Source organism: Diceros bicornis, chromosome 36 (genome assembly GCF_020826845.1).
Source record: "Diceros bicornis minor isolate mBicDic1 chromosome 36, mDicBic1.mat.cur, whole genome shotgun sequence".
NCBI lineage: Eukaryota > Metazoa > Chordata > Mammalia > Perissodactyla > Rhinocerotidae > Diceros > Diceros bicornis.
In genome coordinates, this window is record NC_080775.1 from 18,231,677 (window position 1) to 18,253,204 (window position 21,528).

General features: G+C 40.6%; 1 protein-coding gene across 2 annotated transcripts in view; it reads left to right on the top strand.

Moving 5' to 3' along the window:
• The first annotated feature begins 7,978 nt into the window (after nt 1–7,978).
• Nucleotides 7,979–21,528, top strand: part of CACNB2 (calcium voltage-gated channel auxiliary subunit beta 2) — a 356,001-nt gene continuing 342,451 nt past the window's right edge. For both annotated transcript variants that reach the window (XM_058532512.1, XM_058532513.1), the window contains exons 1-2: nt 7,979–8,108; nt 17,244–17,336. In XM_058532512.1, coding sequence (XP_058388495.1) covers nt 7,989–8,108; nt 17,244–17,336 — 213 coding nt within the window. In that variant the 5' untranslated portion in view covers nt 7,979–7,988. The remainder of the gene's footprint in view (nt 8,109–17,243; nt 17,337–21,528) is intronic.

Here is a 21,528-nt window from a genome sequence, read left to right on the forward strand (position 1 = left end):
TAAAATCAATACCCCCCCAGCCAGACTGATCAAAAAAAAAAAGAAAGAGTACACAAATTACTAATATCGGGAACAAAAAGGGAAATGTCATTATAGAACCTACAGGTATTGAAAGGATAATAAGAAAATATTAATAACACCTTTATGACAATAAAATTGATAACACATGAAATGGACAAATTCTTTGAAAAACATAAACTATCAAGGCTCAAGAAGACATAGATAACCTAAATAGCCCCATATCAATTAAAGACATTGAAATAATAATTAAAAACTTTCCCACAAAGGAAACTCCAGACCCACTGGTAAATTCTCCCAAATATTTATGACAGTATTACTAATTCTATACAAACTCTTCTAGAAAATACAACAGGAGGAAACAGTTCCCAACGTTAGCCCTCACTTTATGAGGCGGGAATTCCCCTGATACATAAACCAAGGCAAGGTAAATTATACCTTAAGAAAGTTATTTTTTTTGCTGGATAAGATTTGCCCTGAGCTAACATCTGTTGCCAATCTTCCTCTTTTTTTTTCCTCCCCAAAGCCCAAGGCACGGTTGTATATTCTAGTTGTAAGTCCTTCTAGTTCTCTGTATGTGAGCCGCCACAGGATGCCTACTGACAGACGTGTGGTGTGGTTCCGCCGCCGGGAACCGAATCCGGGCTACTGAAGCGGTGAGAGTATGGAACTTGAACCACTAGGCCATCAGGGCTGGCTCAAGAAAGTTATTTTTAAAAGAAAAAAATGTTCCTAGTAATGAAATGATCACTAGGTTGGTTCGATTTGGTACGATTGATCAGAAAAATCTAAAGAAACAGAGGCTTAAGCAATATAAATGTTTATTCCTGCCTCACTTAAAAGAAGTCTGACAGTAGGCAGTCTAGGGCTGGTATGGTGGCTTGAGGGTACCATCAACGACCCAGCTGCCTTTTGCTGTGCTCATTCAACTTCAGCACGTGGCTTTTATGTGGCTTTATTGTCTAAAATGTTCACTCATGGTTTAGCTAATACATCCACAATCTGGTCAGCAGAAAGGAAGAAGGGGAGCATTTCCTCGCCTTTTATGGATACTCCCTACAAGTTCTTCACCCCACTTTGCTTTCACTCTGCAGAAAGTAGCCACGTAGCTGCAAGAGAGACCGGGAAATGTAGTCTTTTATTCCAGGTACCAACGTGCCTGGCTAAAAACAGAGGTCCCATAAAAAGCGGGTATGGGCAACTAGGAATCTCAGATACAAACAAGCTGACTACTTTCAACGTGTAAATTCAGATGAGTTTCTTGATAAAGCAGGTCTCATCGTTTATAGTCTTATGACACATGACTGTACGTGTGTGTGTGTGTGTGTGTGTGTACTGCCCATAAAAAATTAAGATGTTTTGTAAAGAAATGGAAAGATATCCCATGCACGTGGATTGGAAGAATAAACATAGTTAAAATGTCTATATTACCTAAAGCAATCTACAGATTCAATGCAATCCCAATCAGAATCCCAATGACATTCTTCGCAGAAATAGAAAAAAGAATACTAAAATTTATATGGGGCAACAAGAGACCCCGAATAGCTAAAGAAATCCTAAAGAAAAAGAACAAAGCAGGAGGCATCACAGTTCCTGACTTCAAAACATACTACAAAGCAATAGTAATCAAAACAGCATGGTACTGGTACAAAAACAGACACACAGATCAATAGAACAGAATTGAAAGCCCAGAAATAAAACCACACATATACGGACAGCTAATTTTCGACAAAGGTTCTAAGAACATGCAATGGAGAAAGGAAAGTCTCTTCAATAAATGGTGTTGGGAAAACTGGACAGCCACATGCAAAAGAATGAAAGTGGACCATGTGCTATCGCCATTCACAAAAATTAACTCAAAATGGATCAAAGACCTGAAGGTGAGACCTGAAACTATAAAACTCATAGAAGAAAATATAGGCAACACACTATTTGACATTGGGTTTAAAGGAATCTTTTCGGATGACATGCCTACCCAGACTAGGGAAACTAAAGAAAAAATAAACAAGTGGGACTTTATCAGATTAAAGAGCTTTTATAAGACAAATGAAACCAGAATCAAGATGAACAAACAACCAACCAGCTGGGAGAGAATATTTGCAAAACATACATCTGACAAGGGGTTGATCTCCATAATATATAAAGAACTCACACAATTGAACAACAAAAAAACAAACAACCCGATCAAAAAATGGGCAGAGGAAATGAACAGACACTTCTCCAAGGAAGATATACAGATGGCCAATAGGCACATGAAAAGATGCTCAACATCACTAATCATCAGGGAAATGCAAATCAAAACAACACTAAGATACCACCTCACGCCCGTTAGAATGGCTATAATCACCAAGACAAAAAACAACAAATGTTGGAGAGGATGTGGAGAAACAGGAACCCTCATACACAGCTGGTGGGAATGCAAATTGGTGCAGCCTCTATGGAAAATGGTATGGAGAGTCCTCAAAGAATTAAAAATAGAGATGCCCTATGATCCAGCCATCCCACTACTGGGAATCTATCCAACGCACCTGAAATCAACAATCCAAAGAGGCTTATGCACCCCTATGTTCACTGCAGCATTATTCACCATAGCCAAGAAGTGGAAGCAACCTAAGTGTCCCTCGACTGACGATTGGATTAAGAAAATGTGGTATATATATACAATGGAATACTACTCAGCCATAAAAAAAGACAAAATCGTCCCATTTGCAACAACATGGATGGGCCTGGAGCGTATTATGTTAAGTGAAATAAGCCTGAAAGAGAAAGACAAACACTGTATGATCTCACTCATATGTGGAATATAAACCAACACATGGACAGAGAAAACTGGACTGTGGCTACCCGGGCAGTGGGGGTGGGGGGTGGGCACAAGGGGTGAAGGGAGTCATATATGGGGTGATGGACAAACAAAAATGTACAACCCAAAATTTCACAATGTTAGAAACCATTAAAGCATCAATAAAAAAAAAATTCTAGCCAATAAAAATCAAATTTTACTTTAAAAAAAAAATTAAGATGTTTTGGAAAGAAAAAGCATGAGAGACCAAGGGTTTGCTTATAAATGAGACATTCCTATCAAAAGAATGGGGCCATGGGAGAGCAAAAGATAGAGTCAGTTGGATATATTTCATTATTAATTGCCCGCGTGCTCACCTTCCAACTCTGCTTTCAAGCTGTTCTGAATTTCTTCCCCTTCCATCTTTGTATTTTCTATTCTTTTTGCCTGAAACATTTTTTTCCAGATCTTTTAAATTTCTCCCATAGTATTTTGCATGCATATTCTTCATACTTTATCTGTGTCTCGCCTGCTCTACTATGTATTCTATGAGTACAGGAGCCATTCCTAACTAGTTCAGTACCGTTATCCTTATTGCCCTGAATTATAGCAGGCACACACACACAAAAGTGGCATGAATTAATAACATTGTGGCTACTCATAGCTATTTGTGCGATCAGCCCCACCTCTAGTAAATACATTACTGTAGTCATCGAAGCATGCGAGGAGAAGCAATATGTAAATCTGTTTCTCCAATCAAAAACCCAGTGTTAGCCTGTGTGACACAGCTCTTTGAAGGCCACCAGACAGGCAACTGTGTTGAACTGAAAACAAGTCTTAGAATTGGGGTTTAAAAACATATGTTTAATTCCTGCTACTTGTCAGCTATTCAGGCTTGGTTAAGTCAGTTTCTGCTAGTTGTTCATCAAAATCCACTCTCCTTTTCTTCCTAAGGCATATGACCAGGCTATATGTCTCAGTCTGTCTTGTAGGTTTTTCATGTGATCGAGTTCTAGCCAATAAAATATAAGTGGAAGAGATGCATGCCACTTCCAAGCTTGGCCAATAAAAACTTACAAGCTCTCCCACCACATGTCCTCCATCATCCTTTTTCTTCCTTCTGGCTAACCCAGATGGGAACAACCATGGTGACATTGGGAGCCACATTTTGAAGATGGTAGATGTCACTCAAGACTTGGTTCCTAAATGTCAGCATGAAGCAGAGCTCCTTCTGAAGATGAATGACTACCCTAGTCTCGAAGGAATACATTTCTTCTTCTCTGATCCACTAAATATTTAGGGTTTATTTGTTACAGCAATTGGACTGATTCTAACTAACATGGAGAATAGTAATATCTGCTTCATAGATGAGATGACATCTGTAAATCCTTAGCACAAAGCCTGGCACCTTGTATGAAAAAAAAAATGGTTTGGATGAGAAATAAATCAAATAACAAATGAATGTGCTTTATAAACTAAAAAGTGCGATACGGTATTAGATATTCCAGAGCTCTGTCTCCTGGGTAGTTCTCAGTACTCATGAAATCTTATTACTTCTATAAAGTCTTTTCTTTGAAGTGAAATTAAGCTTTCCCTGATCACTTGCACATTTCAGTTGTAACCTTTCAGTACACACACGAACACACAACCATCTTATACTGGATTTGCATGCATCTTTACATGCTTTTAAATAACAATCTGTAATTCAGGGCATTCATCTTATAGTGTAAATTTACAAAACGCAAGTGTGTAACTTACTGGAATGCATTATAACAAGTTAGACCCGTGGCTGATACAGGTATATCCTTATGAAAATGCTATTAATTATGGAAGAGATCCAGAACTGTAAATGAGGTGAAAAATGATTTATTAAGCAAAATGGGAAACCACGTATGGCGAGTATCTGTCCTAAAGAACTCTTGCTCCAAGGTCTTAAACATAGTGACAAATGTGCAAGCAAGAGAGTAGGAGTAAAGTAACTGTAATCACTGTTTCTTCCACTTTTAGGGGGAAAAAACCTCCAACTCTGGCTTCCACCAAAGTTTCTTTCTTCCAATGTTTCTTACCAGCCCCTGTTCTCATTTCAGAGCATTAGTAATGCCCAGAATATGCCTGTCCATTACAACGACCAATGAGCACACTAAAGTTCATGTACAGCTTGAACAAATTAGTCATCTGCATTTGAATGCCTCCACTGTGGATTGCACATCCATTATTGCTGGAGTGCATCTGCATAACTTTTAACATTGAAAAGAATTAGGCTTTACTTACCAAATTTTAGTTTTCATCTGTGGCTTTTAAATACTGCCCAGTCAACGTATGTTAAAAACAAAACTGACCGTAATAGAAGGCATCCATGATAAGTTTCTCAAGCCTTTTCCCCCTCTGTATTTATTCTGATATTGTTCCCTTTTTTAGGTAGCAGTAACATTGTGTTACTTTTTCGGTGAAATCTTTTACAAGCCAGACTAGAATCTGATTGGGTACATTGTAATGTGTTAGTGTTCAATACATGTTAAGTAAATTAGCACAGGTTATAAAAAAAGAATTAATATAATGCTTTCATGTGAGTCATGATTAGGTAAATATCTTTGTATGTTAAAACTAGCATGCTAGTTTGCTATGTTTTAAGACACATGAAGACAGATCATTCATTCACTTATGCCAGAAGTGTTTTCAGGCTACAACTAAGTGCCAGACACCATGCTCCACGCTAGGGATACTAAGATGAACAAGACACAATTGCTGTCCTTAGGGAACTCTGTGTAGTGGCAGAAACATAAAAACAAAGAGTTCTGTATCATTAACTATATGAAAGGAATACAATATACTCTATCATATTTGAACATTTAATTCAAACTTTACTTGCCCTTTGGCTATACAAATAAGCATTACTAAAAATGATTTTCAAGGTTGTTTTGATATTTTGTGGTCTCTTTAAAAAAATCTGATGAAAGATAAAATTCTACTTCCCAAATGGTCATAATTAAAAGCGAATGCGTATATAATTAAGTATACTATAAGAAATTACACAGATGTCATGGGAAAACACTGTTTCATCAAACCTGGCGTTTTTTAAAACCATGTTAGAATTGTGCTTCATTCATTAATTAACTCAGTCAACAAGTGTATATTAATTGGTTAGTTTCTAAGTGCTTACTAGTTAGACTGTAAGCCCCAAGATTCCCAGTCTTTGTTGTCTGTGCTCCTCCAGTGGCACACATTAGAAGCTTGATGTATGCTTTCTTGAATGAATATTGAAAGAACTCAGGGCAACTTGCCAGATTCTGCATGTGCCCTGGTGAATAAGCGTGACTCCTACTCACACCGAGCTTACAGTCTAATCTAGAACCAGATTCAATGTTATCCTTGAGATTTAAACACTCTCCCTAGAAAAATAAACAGTTTCGTTAAATGAATGAACCTAGAAGAACCTATCACCTAGGTGATACCATCATATCATGGAGCTAAAATAGACTATTTTGAATACAATTTATTTTCCACTTTCATAAGTACATACATGCATAGATATACACATACACACGTACAAAAGCACTGCTGATTGTTGTAAATGACAAACTTTTTTACACATCTTAGCCAGGCCTTGGAGAAGGCTTGCAGCCATTGCTACAAAGCAGATGGTGCCCCCTCCTTTGCTGACTGACCACCCACCCATATCCTAACCAACAGCCTCCCAGCTTCCCAGTCTGTTGCTTTTCAAAATGTCACTTTATTATTATTATTACTATAAATCAATACTTTAGTGCTTCTATTTAATATTCAGTAAAATTTAAGCAAAAGTGACGAGTTTACACCAAAGATTAGAATAATCAATGACATTTTGGATATGCCTATATCTTTAACCATACCATGACCTGTTCTTTAAGCCTGACTCAAGCCAGAGTATGACGGAGATAGTTTAAAAATATCTACGTTTATCTTTAAGAACAAGTACTATATCCCATAATCATTTAATATACCACGGCAAAACATAAAAGGCAGCTGAAGCCCACGGCAGCAAATTTCTGTATGTACATTTCAGTATACAAAACTGTGTACACTCTGTGTTACAAAACAATACTGATGCCTGGAAAACCTTTTCTACAGAGAGTTCCACTGTAGTAAGAGTTGTTGAAATAAGAGGTATCCTATAACATGAAAAAATGTGTCTTATTAGGAATATCTGAATGGAATGTTCTAACATTCTTGCTATGGCCATTACTCTCTTATCAAGAGTTCGGGATCTTAAGGAAGTGCTTATTTTGTCCAAAATGTGGTACTAAGACTTCTCAACTCTAGAGGAAAAGTCCAATTCTGTGAATAACCAGCGCTGTTTTGCAGAGATGAAGACAAACGGGAGTCATAAAGGGGAAACCCCTGACTAGGGTCTGGAAGTGGTCGATGTGGACCTGGTAGGCGAGGCCAGCTGCAGATTCCCAGGAGACCGCAATCCTCAGGTTATCAGGCCCATTTCTGCTCTGGCTCGTCACTACTGCCCTCGTCAGAGCCTTCCACTACTGACTGGATGTCCTTCGTCGACACTTGCCCTCCGCGGCGCCCGAGGCCTTCGTAGGTTTCAGACGCTCGGTTGACGAATGGTCCCTCCCCAATCTCCGAAGAGAGCGACCTGTTCCCGCCCGCGGGCTGCGAGGGTTCCTGCGAGGCGGCTGGGGAGCAGAGGGACTGGAGCTCGGCGGCGGAGAAAGGCAGCTCCCGGGCGCGAGGCCTCGCTTTCGCGGCTTTGAAAACTTTCCAGCGCGCGTGCCACGGCGACGCGCAGCGGCTGGGCCGGAGCCCACGCGGCCCGCGCCGCCTGCGGGGAACTTTTCGGCGGTTCGGCTGCCTTGTCACTCTCGCCCGCCGACGCGCCTCCCCCTGGGCTCGCGCTCCGCGAGCTCCCTCCCTCTCGGCGAGGACCTGCCCCGGCGCCGCCGCCGCTCTGCGCTCGCCCTGCCCGGCCCCGGCCGCACCGCGCAGGGAGCCCCTCTCCCCGGCCACCCGGCCGCGTGCCGCGCCACCGCCGCCCGGCTCCCCGCGTCTCGCTCTTCAAAATGGCCCGGCCCCGTCCCGCGCCCTGAGAGCCGGCGAGCGCCGCGCCGAGCCCCGGGCGGCCCCCGGAGCGGGGGCGGGGGAGGGGAGGAGGGCACCCGCCGCGAGGGGCTGGCGGCTGCTTCGAGCCGACTTTTCGCCAATGGTCCAAAGCGACATGTCCAAGTCGCCTCCCACAGCGGCGGCGGCGGGGGCGCAGGAGATCCAGATGGAACTGCTGGAGAACGCGGCTCCCGCGGGGGCGCTCGGAGCGGCCGCACAGGTAGCGAGAGCGCGGCGCCTTCTCCTTTCTTTGTGAGCCGCCCGGGCGCCGACCTCCATCTCTCCGGGCGCCTCTTCTCCTAGCATCCCTCGCCTCGCCGCTTCCTCCTGCCTGGGTCTCCTCCGCCACCTCCTCCTTCTTCGCCCTTTGCCACCCACTGTCCTCTCTTGGCACCAGTGCCCCTGCCCCTTTTCGCCTTTCCCTGGCTCTTCTCAGGCTTCCATTTTTCTCTGCTTCCGAAAAGCAAGTGGGAAGGGGCGGGGGAGACCTCCCGGTCTTCAGAGGCTACCCGCGGGCTGCTCCGGTCAGCCCTCCTCGCCCCTTCCCGGGAGAGGCGCATGGAGAGACATGAACCAGGCGAGTGGACTGGACCTGCTCAAGATCGTGAGTCTGGGTGGCCGGGAGGGGCTCCGCTTCCCGCAGCTCTTGCTCCGACGCCGACCCTTCTAGACGTGCTCTGAGCTGGGGTCGGAGTGGGGGCCGTGTGATGGGGTAGGGGGTGGGCGTGGGGGGTGGCGTGGGTAGGGGCGCTCTGCCCCTGACTCTGGAAGCAGCCTTGAACACCTCCCGCACCTGCGGCGTTACACCGCGTTGACAGCTAAGCTCCCCTCCGGGCGCTTGCCAGGGTTTGCCTGGACCCCTCGTTCCTTTCTCTTAAGAAGAGAGCGAGTAGGGGACGCTCAAGTTTTTATTTTTTTTCATTTTCCCTGAAATGTTAGCCATTTCGGGGAGCTCAGGGACCACCTTCCTCTCCTATGAGTATTAGCGGTTTCTGGAAAAATTACAGTTAGCTGCCGGTTGTGAAATAGGAGATGTCAGTTGTAGGCGTTGGGCAACGATAAGGTGGCTTTTACGTAAGGCTTTTGGCAGGTACAGTTTGGATTCCAGACACCTCTAGGTCTCAGCGGTAAAGTCTCTCTCAACTTTTATCCTAGCAGGGAAATGACTTAAGACTCCTAGCTGTGGGCTGCTTGGCGAGTGATGTGAAGAGCTTAGAGTTACATTTCAAGCATCATTTTGGAGAAATGTCTCTTCTTTGCTTAACGATATTGGCTTGTTGATTTCAAGTCTACATTTGCCAGACTGTAAACTGTGGTGAGATTATATATACATAATGCTCAAGAGAGGGCATGTTAAAGTAGTATTTACTGTAGTAAGTAGAGCAGGAATGGGACAAGGTAATAAAGGTTAGGAATGTTTTGTTGCTTGTTATTGTTTTGATAGGTGGTGGAAATTGACAGCTCTAGATGTTTTGAGACTGTTAAGAATGGCAGTTCCAGTGGCATAAGTGTGGAACTTTATTCCCCTTTCTTTTACCACTTAAAATACATAATTCACTTTGGTTTGAGATGGGAGAAGAATGTAGAAACCAAGAACTTGTATAATCAGAAGTCCATTTGTTTCGTAGAGATAAAACAGCTCAATTTGTCTCCCTTGGGCTGTCTGGCTGTAAAGCAGACTGGGAACATGTAACTAACCACTTGCATTTCCTTCGAGCCTCTGCCAGTGGACCTGAATCCTTACCGACACATGTCACGATTGTTCTAGATTCCTGATTTTATCTAGACACTTACCAGGTTAGATAGAATGGGAAATGTACTCAGAGACCTCGGTTATTCCAGGATGAAGGTCTTGAATATTGATAGAGGAAAGGACTTTTAGACCCTCCTTTCTCTTTGATCTTCCTTCAAGGATTTTTTTTTTTTTTTAATTTTTATTCCTGTGATAAAAATAGAGTTCCTGAATTCCTGGAGATCAAAGTTAGGGCTGACAGAAAGCATGACCATTCAGATAAGAGGTCCCCATTTACTTAGTGATTTACATGGTTAAACGTAAGTCAACAAGTATTTTTTATGCAGCTGCAATGTGGAAATGATTCAGATGTGGGGAGACACAATTTCTGCCCTACATTCCAGTAACTGCAAGTATGACCAATGTATGACAATTGTATAGCATGGGTCTATGGGAGAAGAACTGAATCTTATAGGTTTCAAAGGAGTAAAGATCACAAATATTCTACTTGGAGTAGTCTGTAAAGACTGCATAGAAGAGGTGGCGTTTGAGAAGAGATTTGAAGGGTGGGTCAGATTTCAACAGAGATATTCAGAGAGAGGGTAGAGAGCTATACAGGAAACAAAGTCACAGGAGCTAGGAGTCTTAAAGGATACATTTATAATCTCTAGTTTTAAAAGAGTATGGAAAAGCACAGATTGGGCATAGTTAGATGTAAGACTGACAAGGCAATCTGAGGCCACATCTTGGGGGCTTGGAACGTGTAGTGTATTGAACAATATAGAGAACCGTGGAAGGGGTTCAGTGAAGGAGCCACGTGGCAGCTCATTCAGAAGATTCATCTGGGAATGTTCTGCAGGACAATTTGGAGTCTCAGGAGTCCAGAGGTGGAAGTGCCAGAAGGGAGATGGATATAACAATTTGGACAAGAGGTAATAAGGCTTAAACTAAAAAGAGAAAAGATAATGGATATGACAGGACTACGCGTGAGACGTTTCAAAGACTGAATCCACAGGAATAGGCAAGTGATGGCATAGATGCATGAGAGAGAGCAGAAAGGGAGGAATGGGTATTATAAGCAGGTAAGAGGCATAAAGATTCAACTGCGTCAACATCCATCTCCTTGTTTTCTCTACCTTCCAACAATGAAAGCAGTTTTCCTTGAATTGTGTTCATATCACATCCATTATTTCAGGGAAAGATTGCCTTGTTTATTTCATCTCTAATAAATCATGGCATCATAGGGCTAAGAAACTTGGCAAAGGTTCTATTCCATCTCTCTGGGCAGGACCGGCCAGCAGTAAAACCGCCTGAGAAGGGAGGCTGTCTGAGGAGCAGCCCCCTTTTGTGTGGCACTGAGTAACAGGAATTCTACTTAGAAATGGAATTTTTACTTGCAAATGGTACTTCTAAGCAATCACTTGTTTTAAGAATCCTTTCTATTTCACCTCTGGATTGTATTACAAGTTCTATAGGAACAAAGCAAAAGATGCAGATTCACAGACTGCCCATTTTCCTTTTTTATGTCAATAATCCTGCCTGGGGTTGGGGCACGCTCATACATACCAACCCCTTCCCTCCAGCACACTGGCATAAACAAATGGATGTATTCTTACATGAGAAGCAAGTAGCAATCTAACTGCAAATTCTTGAAAGTTCTGATTTAAGCAAATTGAATCGCTTTTTAGGTAGCCTGTTGAACAGTTTCAGTGCAAACTTGGACACAATCTACCTGCAAAATCAGGGGCCTAATGTAGGATTCTCCTTCAAAGCTCCATATCTGCACTGTCCACTATAGTCGCCACTAGCCACATGTGGCCTCTGAGCACTTGAAATGTGACTGGTCTGAACTGAGATGTGCTATAAATGTAAAATGCCAGATTTCAGAGACTTAATATGAAATAAAGAATATACAACATCTCAGTAACTTTTATGTTGATTACATGTTGCAATGATAATATTTTTGGATATGTTGGGCTAAATAAAATACATTATTGCAACTAACTTCACCATTTTACCTTGTTAATGTGGCTCCTAGAAAATTCCAATTACCTGTGTGGCTTCTATTATATTTCTCTTGGACAGTGTTAGTCTAAAGTATGGCACAGGTAATTCCCCGGGGAGTTGACTAGATCCTGTATGAAGGCTGGGTGGATGGGAAGTAGGTGAAAGGGATAGAGAATAGGATGGTGACAGAAGAGGAAATGGACGAGCAACGAGAGCGGTATCTTAGCACTTTAGGCCTCAAAGAGATTGTAACCAGCACCTCCAGTTACACCTGAAAATGAACAGACAGTAACCAGAGGGCCTGTTTGTTTTGCTCCTAGCAACAGAACCCAGCTGGTTCCGCCCCAGCTGAGTTTGCCAGATGCTTTTCAAGCATGTTGTAGTAATACAGCCTGGTAATGGCAACATCCTGCATCGCTGTAGCACGAGCTTTATCTAAAAAGAGCCGCAGCCATGCTCCCGTGGCTCTTGAACCATATCAGTACTGTGTTCCAGAAATATTCTTAGGTCCGACGTCTAATTTAGTCTTTTGCGGTCTCCAAACTTAGTGGTCATGGGTCCTGTGTTTTATGCCTTGCTAAACCTTTCGTTCCTAACCCCCATCACTTTCCAACGGAGTGGTATATTTGTTCTGGTGTTTCATGGGAGAAATTTTAAAACGTGCCAGCCGCAATTTCTGAGTGTGTTCTAAAATGCGAAATATAATATCCGACTAAATGAGTGATTGAGGTTTAATTGGTCTTGGAGTTGTATGTGTCTTGTCTTTTTGTATTTCCTTTTATGTAAAGACTTAGTTTACCTGCTGCTGTATTTAATTCCTTGGAATTATCCGGTATGTAGCCTTGGGCCTTTCAAGAAAAGCTGAACAAAATATGTTAACCCTGCAGGAGGTGGTGGCCCTCTTTGTTTTGTGACTTTGGGACATGTCTGTGTCCTACAAATAGTATATGGCATTACTTACTTTCACAATGACAGGGAGTTAAAATTAATGATAACACCACTTCGAGTACTTGGGTCTGTCTGACGGTTCTCTCCAAGCCTGGCCTGGAGGTAGATTGGGAAGAGGGCAAGGTTGGTCTGTGCCCTTCTGCCACCTCCCTGCCCCTGCATGTCCCCACTAGGCATATCTCTGCTTCCTGGCCTCCTGCCTCTTCCCTTCTGTACCTGCCAGACCCCCCGAAAAGCTCTGTGTATGCTGCCTCTTGATTCCCTTCTGCTTTTGTGTAAACTGACGCACTATAAAAAACAACTTATGTTTTCCTTTTTGTAGGGAGGTAATCTCAATTACTTCTCTCCTAGTAAAGGATCTGACAGCCTCATTCACACTAAGCTATTGGTAAAGGAGATTTCACGTCTGATTCCTCTCTGGATAGTTTTGGCTTTCTTTGCTTTAGACCATAAGACAAGGAAAGTCCCCAGTTCAAAGGGATAAATATCAATGAATGCTAACTGAGAGAGATGAAGCTGACTTCAGCCATCAGCGTTATGCTCATGGGGAGTAGTAGTTTGTAGGTAGGAGAACTGTCACCATATCCATCAACCACAGATGTGGCATCATTCTTAAATCTGTCCCCAGGGGCTGTTGAGCCAGCTCTGTGCAGGACTGGGCTGAAATCTCCAGTTATCTGGCAGCTTCTATAATTTACTACTACTGTCTGCTTCAATCGTCCGGAAATTAGATTTTAATTACCTGTGGAAATGTGACCATTTATTTGCTGATTTTAAGACTACAGTCCAATTTTGAAAGTTAGTTATCAAAGAAGACATTCATTCACATGACGCTGATGTTAACGTCATGAAGAATGTTGGATATCTTTTTAATGTCATTTATATATTTCATAAATCTTTTTTTTCCCTAGTCTCTGAAATCTTAGCTTGGTTGATATTTTAGGAGAAGTAAAGGACTTTAAATATATGGTTTTCTTTTTTCCTTTTTACTATGGTGACATAATTTGTTTTTATTAAGCTGCATATAACTAATGGGCAATGCGTGGAAATTAGTGCCTTTTAGGACTGTGTTCCAAGAAAAACTTAGGGGTCTGCATGTGTCACTGAGAGTGTTATGGTTTACATTTTGCACTCTGGCCAAACCTGGGCAGTTTTGATTGTTAACTGTCTCCTATATTGGGTATTCATATGTTTAGTGTTGCTAAAAAATATTTGGATAAACCATTGGTCATAAAAGTAGCTGCCTTTGAAGTAGCAAATTAAGTAAGAAAACTATACTTCTTCTCCAAATTTAGTCAACTAAATATCTGAATACTTAATCTTTCCTGTCTTTTTCCATTTGGGGGAAGTTTGGCCTTAATTTTTTTTTTTTTTTTTGAATTCCTTCGTATGAAACACTCTTCTTTTTATTTTCAACGATTTAGAGTAACTAATGAACAAGTAATTCCGGCCAGATGGACTTAAATTTAAATATGCATTCGACTAAAGGAAATTTCATTTTGTAATGGTGGTATAAATTTTCACTAACATTGTTTAAAGTACATAAAAATGGACTATTATCTTTCCAAAAGATGCTTTAATTTTTTTCTTGATCCTGGATATTGTTATAAAAAAATAACTAGTCATTGAGTCATTCTACAGTTAAAAGTTAAAAAAGAAGATGATAGGAGAGAAATTACTGCTGAAATTAGTAAAATAGCAGAATAGAGGTGTAATTAAGCCTATCTATTTTGGCTTTTAATATGATGTATAACGAATAAGGATTTGCTGTAACATTATTAAGGCCTAAACAAGTTAATACTTTGAATAAATCATCCCTCATAAATTTAAGTGACTGAAAGACAATATATTTTTCTCAAAACTATCACCTGTTTGCATGTGATTCAGTGTTCCATAGCTTTTTAGGGTACAAACTGTGTCTTGGTACAGTTGAAAACTGCGATAATCCGGCATACATACGTTGCATAGGTAGCTAAGTATACCTGAAGTAATGTTTATGAACAGTATTCCCAGGGGCCTGGAAAAATTAATGTAATTTTTAAAATGTGTCTAATTGCTTGCAGAGAACTGAGCCTCTGCTGGGACTGAATGTCTTAAATATTGTGTAGTTCTCACAATGCCTATTATGCAATTGTGAGCAGCCATGAAAAAGCTTACACACCAAAGCAGCTAAATGGTAAAACATATTTATCATTAAAAATCTGGAAGAAATGACAGTAATAGAATTTCAGAGACGCTCTACCCATTTCAAAATGATACTAGAAGGACACATGATAACGAGATGAGGTTATATTTTCTTTGTTCTAAAAGACAATTTATGCTCCTCATGAAGATAAATAGTGTATTTAACATAGGTTTGCCCCCATCTTCCCCCAAAGAAACCTGTTAGGCCTTAAAAATGCTTTCAAGGCAATAAGTATTTTCCCATGTGGAATAATGTAATTTTTTAAAAATTTTATGGAAATGTTCATACTTTATTTTAGCGTTCTTAGGCCTTAGAAGACACTTCTGTCCAGACTTTTACATAATAATTGGAAAAGGAAGAACGTTGTTGAAAGAATGTTATTTTTCAACAGTTTACTGAATAATGTTTACATAAGTAAGAAGCATAAGCTGTTAAGTGAGGAGAACCTTGTATAATACATTATGAAAGCCCAGTCTAGATTGTCTTGCCTTTTATGAAGTTGAGAGTTAATTAAATGCCATGGAAACACATTTGTATTATATAAATCCCTTAGATATTTGCAAGAGAACAAACATATTTAAGAAACATTTTTGCTTTAAGATTATACCACTCTCTCCCTGATTGCAAATTCATCTAAATTACTCATAACACAAATGTTTGTAATGGATTTCAGCTTGCCTAAGTGCTACGTATATTATGGTTTATAAGATAGTTCCATTTTAATGAAAACCATATGGATATATAAAATACAACAAAGTAGCATTTTCAAAACCCAAACATGGTGATTTTGAAAAAGTAAATTTTGTAAATTCTGATAATCAAATGAAGTCTCTGGGAGCCTAATCATTCTAAACACGTTATATATTTTAGTCTAATTTTTCTCCACACCTCTCACCCTAATGTGGATATCACTTTTTAAAATATTATTTTGAGCCTTTATAATGTTTTAGATCTTATACTAAATGCTATTAATGTATTATTTCATTTAATACTTAAAACAACCCTGTGAGGTGTGTATTAATATCCTCATTTTAAGGAAGGGAAGACTGACGCTTGGAGAGGTTAAGAAATTTGCTTAATGTCTAAAATAGCAGGATTCCAACCTATGTACGTTTAACTGTAAAGCGCAGTGTTGAGCCATCTTTCACTTATATTTTAATATTCAATATTTGCAATAACTTTATCTGTGCCTAGAATTAAACATAGATGGAGGCATAATTTATTCTTAGTGCTCTGCGTATAAGCTGTAGTAATAGTAGAAAAAGCAAGTTTATTTGTAGATGTTTGTGCTTGGCACAATCCTATTATTGAAACAAATTCTTACTTTTAACATCTTGTTCTTAAGGGCTTATTTTATTGTTATGATTATTCCATAAAATTTATTTTTCTTGCCTTCTCAGCAAATCACTAAGTTGTTAAAGAGCAAGATTTTCACATCATATTCAAACATTACAACAATGGGCCAGAAAATTTTACAAAGTATTTTAATTTCATATAATTCACTCCCACTTATATAGCTGTATCACCATCTCTCAAAGCTATCTCTCAATCCATACAATAATATGAAAGATTGGCACCATGCTTCAATCATGTTCCGTCTAGACCTACATATATATACATTTAAAGAGAATCAGGGCCGGCCCCGTGGCTTAGCGGTTAAGAGCGTGAGCTCCGCTGCTGGCGGCCCGGGTTCAGATCCCGGGCGCACACTGACACACCGCTTGTCAGGCCGTGCTGTGGCGGCGTCCCATATAAAGTGGAGGAAGATTGGCACGGATGTTAGCTCAGGGCCAGTCTTCCTTCAGCAAAAAGAGGAAGATTGGCATGGATGTTAGCTCAGGGCTGATCTTCCTCGCGCACATACACACACACACACACACACACACACACACACACACACACGCTAAATAAATAAATAAATAAATATTTAAAAAAAAAGAGAGAATCAGAATTCAAATTGCAAAATGTTCTTCAGGCACCATATGCAGTTCTTGCAAGTTCTTCCAATATATGAGTACCTGTGGAATTACAAATTAAAATATGAAACGATGCGAAAAATGAATGCTTGGCCCCACTGGAAAACAGTATTTTATTATGCATGATCTATTGCATTCATGCTGAGGTCTTGACAAGTTACCTTTTCTCTCACCCTCCTGCTGCTCCCTCAGCCTTCCTGCACTTAAATGCATATTTTTAAATGCTTTATCTTTAGTGGCTTTTGCCTCTTGACGACAGATATGCTAACAGATAGCGTAACTTGTTTTAATTCACCAGTTACTAAATACTTTGTCTAGAAACCTCTTCTCTCCATAAACTCACTGATTTGAAATAAATATTTGTGATTCCACCAATAATAACTTTTTAATAATGCTCGTAGGATGGGAATTCATTCCTTGTTTAGGTCTTTGACATTTCTAGAACTAGGCCTAGATTCCTGTGAGGGGGCCTAATAATCTTATTTGTCTTTTTTTTCTTGTTTGTAGTCCTATGGGAAAGGAGCTAGAAGGAAAAACAGATTTAAAGGATCGGATGGGAGCACGTCGTCAGACACTACCTCAAATAGTTTTGTTCGTCAGGTAAGGGAGCTTTTAAATTCATGGTTTGGAGAAGTATATTAAAATGAATTTAGTTTTTTTTTTAAAAAAGGTGCTTTTACACCATCATCCTTAAGATTTATATGGTATTATTGTACTTACTTTTAGTTGAAGTGAAAATTGTGCCGTTTAATGTCATAATTAATATATTTAAATTTTAAATGGGACTGTGTGTAATAATTACACTCTTCCCTGGCAAGTTAGGAAGAGACAAGTGTAAAATTCATTATAAAGGATTTCTTCATAGCAGAATGAGTGAACCCCAGCAGAAATAGGACAGGTTTGGGGTTTTTTGGGGAAAGGGGCAGGCGATGGGCATCCACATTGCCAGCTATGAAGTTGGGATACTGGTGTTCCTCTAGCTTGAGTTTTTGTCTTCCGACTTTGGGCTTGGATTGTAAAAGAGAAAATTGTCCTTGGTCTTGCAATGGTTGAGGGTACTAAGGTTAAATAGGGCATGTGATGTCTTTGAGATACAATTTAAACTGCCTTTGGAGATGTAACCTTCATTTCAGTTGATGTGTGGTGTATTCCAGCCCAGCAGTTTGGAACTGTCCGCTAGACAGGCCGTGTCAGGATCCCTAACATATACATTCTCTCATACATGGTAACAGAAAGGACTGTCAGTTACCAGAGGAGGCACATAGGCAGCCAGACCTCGGAGGATAATAGGTTATGTGTAGAGACTACAGTATCCTCGGGTGTAGGTGGGCGTGTATCTTCATCTAACACTTCTCAGTGGAGAGGAAATGGGGGAGGAAAGTGCTAGAGAGAATCTGCTTTCCTGGCTGAAGGACCCCCACCTTCTGCTAGTGCTCTTGTAAATAATCCTTTGTCCAGTGACAGCTCACTCCCCAAAACGTTGGTTTTCAACTGGAAAAGCTGTTCCATTTCTTTTGGAAAGAAAGCCATTTTCCCCCACTCCTTTTTGTGTCCCTTCTGCCACGTTTCTCGCCCACAGTTAGTTAGCAACAGTTGAGCTTAAACTTATTCACCTGTTGCATCCGTGGGGCTTTTGTTCTTGGCTGGTTGGTGCCTCCTCACACTTTCCTGATACAGAGGATGATCCCTCTCCAGCCATCTGTTCCCTCCTTGCAACATCGAACACTCCGACGAGATGTCTGAGTAACTTACAGGCAACTGGAAAAGTTTTGATTCTGGTCTATGCCAATTGGGAATTGTTTTGGTTGCAGGAAGTTAGAAAAAGAGAGTTGATTAAGAAAGGAGTGGAGCTTTTTTGCTAAGACAGTATTTAGAAAGAGAAAGGAAGATGAAGCCAAGCAAAGCCTAGCCCTGGAGCAATGTTCCAATGGTGTCAGAGGAGCTGAAGGTGTGTGCGTTGGCCTGAGGCTGCCATGGGCAGAATTCAGGTGTCATGGTCCTGAGTATGAGTGAAGGGCCCTGAGAAATAGTAACTTAGGTGAGTCAGTTAAAGGAAAGTTCCCCGAGGCCTTTTCCATTTCAAGCATCTGTATTTATTCTGCCTCTGGGACGAGGAGATTGAACCTGGGGAGCTAGACTCCCCAACTCTGAGTCTTCGCCTTGAGGCTGAACCTTGGATCACCTGGAGCAGAAACGAAGAAGCTTCTTAGGAGTCACAGTAGCTGCAGCAAAGCCACGCAAAATGGCAAGCAGCTTGTCAACATTGCATGGAAAGAAAAGCTGATATGTTTCCAGTGAGCAAGATATTATGAATAGAAATAAATTGTATAGAGCCCATAACTGCTCATTTTAGTTCTGTAAAAATGTCATGTAAAAGCAATCACTGGACCCCATTTTCCAGTTGTCTCTTTGGCTGTGAATTCTCCTTTCACGGAGTTTTGAGAACTTAATTCGTAAGGCTAGGAGGGATTGCCACACTGTGATGAAATTAACTGGAATTTGTTTTTCTTCGTGATAACTTTCTCTTGACTTTGTGTTCTTGGTGATGTGTGTGAAATTCTATGCTTGAAACACAATTATAAACGGATAAAGAGAGCCAGTAAACTACTTAATGTAAATTTAGATATATATTGCCAAAACATATGTGAGCATGTAAGAAGACAAAAAAAAAAATCCACCCTCAAGGTCCATCTCCTTGAAATAAAGGCCCATCTCCTTGAATTTCAGTAGAATGAGGTGTTTGCTGTGGCATGGATTGGGGTAATGATTACACAGACATCAGAACCTGAAGTGCCAGCTTGTTTCTATCAGAGAAGGAAAACCTGTGTCTTTGGCAGGAATGCTGAATTAAAAACTATATTTTTCCCTTGGCAATTTAATCTCTATTCTGTTAGAACCGTGCTTGTATTTTGCTACCATTTGAAAATAAGTAAAAGCTGCTATGACGTAGCTAGATATTTAATAGAAGTGGTTTCATCAGAGTATTTGCAGAAATGCTTGGTAAGTAATGGTAAGCGTATGTTAGATGAAGTAATTTGAAAGAATCTCTTTTAAATGTTTTCTTAAACAAGTGACTTGTGTCAGTATATATTACTTGTCTGTGGCTAGGGCACGTATATAATTGGTATTAGAAAGGTGTTTGGTCAGTATCGCCAGGCTCTATTTAAAAATGTCTTACAATTAGATTCTATTCCTGCTCTTGAATGAAAAATAATTTTGATATAATTTTGAAAACCTTAGAATTATATTTTTACAAACGATATGTTACTTATAAAGACTTTCAAAATTATTTGGGAAATACTAGGTACTTTTAGGTGGTCCTCATAATAAGGAGATTTAAAAGTTTTAGAGATTGAAAATGCGAAAATTTTACATAAAGAAAAAGAAGAACTTTTTTTTTTGTGAGGAAGATCAGCCCTGAGCTAACATCCATGCTAATCCTCCTCCTTTCGCTGAGGAAGACCAGCTCTGAGCTAACATCTATTGCCAATCCTCCTCCTTTTTTTTTTTTTCCCCAAAGCCCCAGTAGATAGTTGTATGTCATAGTTGCACATCCTTCTAGTTGCTGTATGTAGGACGCGGCCTCAGCATGGCCGGACAAGCGGTGCGTCGGTGCGCGCCCGGGATCCGAACCCCGGGCCCCCAGTAGCGGAGCACGTGCGCTTAACCGCTAAGCCACGGGGCTGGCCCCAGAAGAATTTATTTTTTAATAAATAAGATAATATCATAGACTTTGTTATGGACTGAGTTGTGTCCCCCCAAAATTTGTACGTTAAAGCTCAAACCCCCACCCCCAAAGTGACTGTATTTGGAGATGGGGTCTTTAAGGAGGTAATTAAGATTAAATGAGGGCATGAGAGTGGGGTCCTAATCCAATAGGACTTGGTGTCCTTATAAGGAAGAGACACCAAGAACGTGCATGCACAGAGAAAAGACCATGTGAGGACATAGCGAGAAGATAGCTGTCTGCAAGCCGAGGAGAGGCTGCACCAGAAAACATCCCTGCCAGCACCGTGATCTTGGACTTCCAGCCTTCAGAACTGTGAGAAAATAAATTTCTGTTGTTGAAGCCTCCCAATCTGTGGTATTCTATTATGACAGCCCTAGCTGACTAATACATATATATATACACACACACACACACACACACACAATTGGGCTTGAAAGTAGGCCTTTTTTTTTTTACTTTAAAAATAAATGTTCTTATTGATATGTAACATATATGCTGAAAAATGCACAAATTCTAAGTGTTCAGTCTGGTGAGATTTCACGAGGTGAACACACCTACGTAACCACCACCCACGTCCAGAAAGAGGCATTACCAGCACTTTACGTGCCCTCTGTTGACGCTTCTCAATCATTATTCCCTCCATTCTCACTAAAGGTACCCACCATCTTTACTCCTGATACTATAAATTCATTCAGCCTGTTTTTGGAGTTTTGTAGAAGTGGAATCATTTTGTGTCTACATTCTTTCACTTGACCTTATGATTGTTATACTCATCTGTGTGGTATGTTTCAATAATTGGGTAATTTTCTTTGCTGTACACCATTGCATTGTATGAATATACCAGAATCGATTTATCCACTCTACTGTTGCGAGACATTGGGTGGTTTTCAGTCGGGGTTATTGGGAGTAATGCTGAGATACGCATTCCTGTATGTACCTTTGGTATCGTATGTATGCATTTTTATTCAATGAGTAGAGTGGAAGGCTGGGTCAGCTGGAATGCATATGTTCAACTTAAGTAAACAGTGCAAAACAGTTTTCCAAAGTGGTTGAACCAGTTTG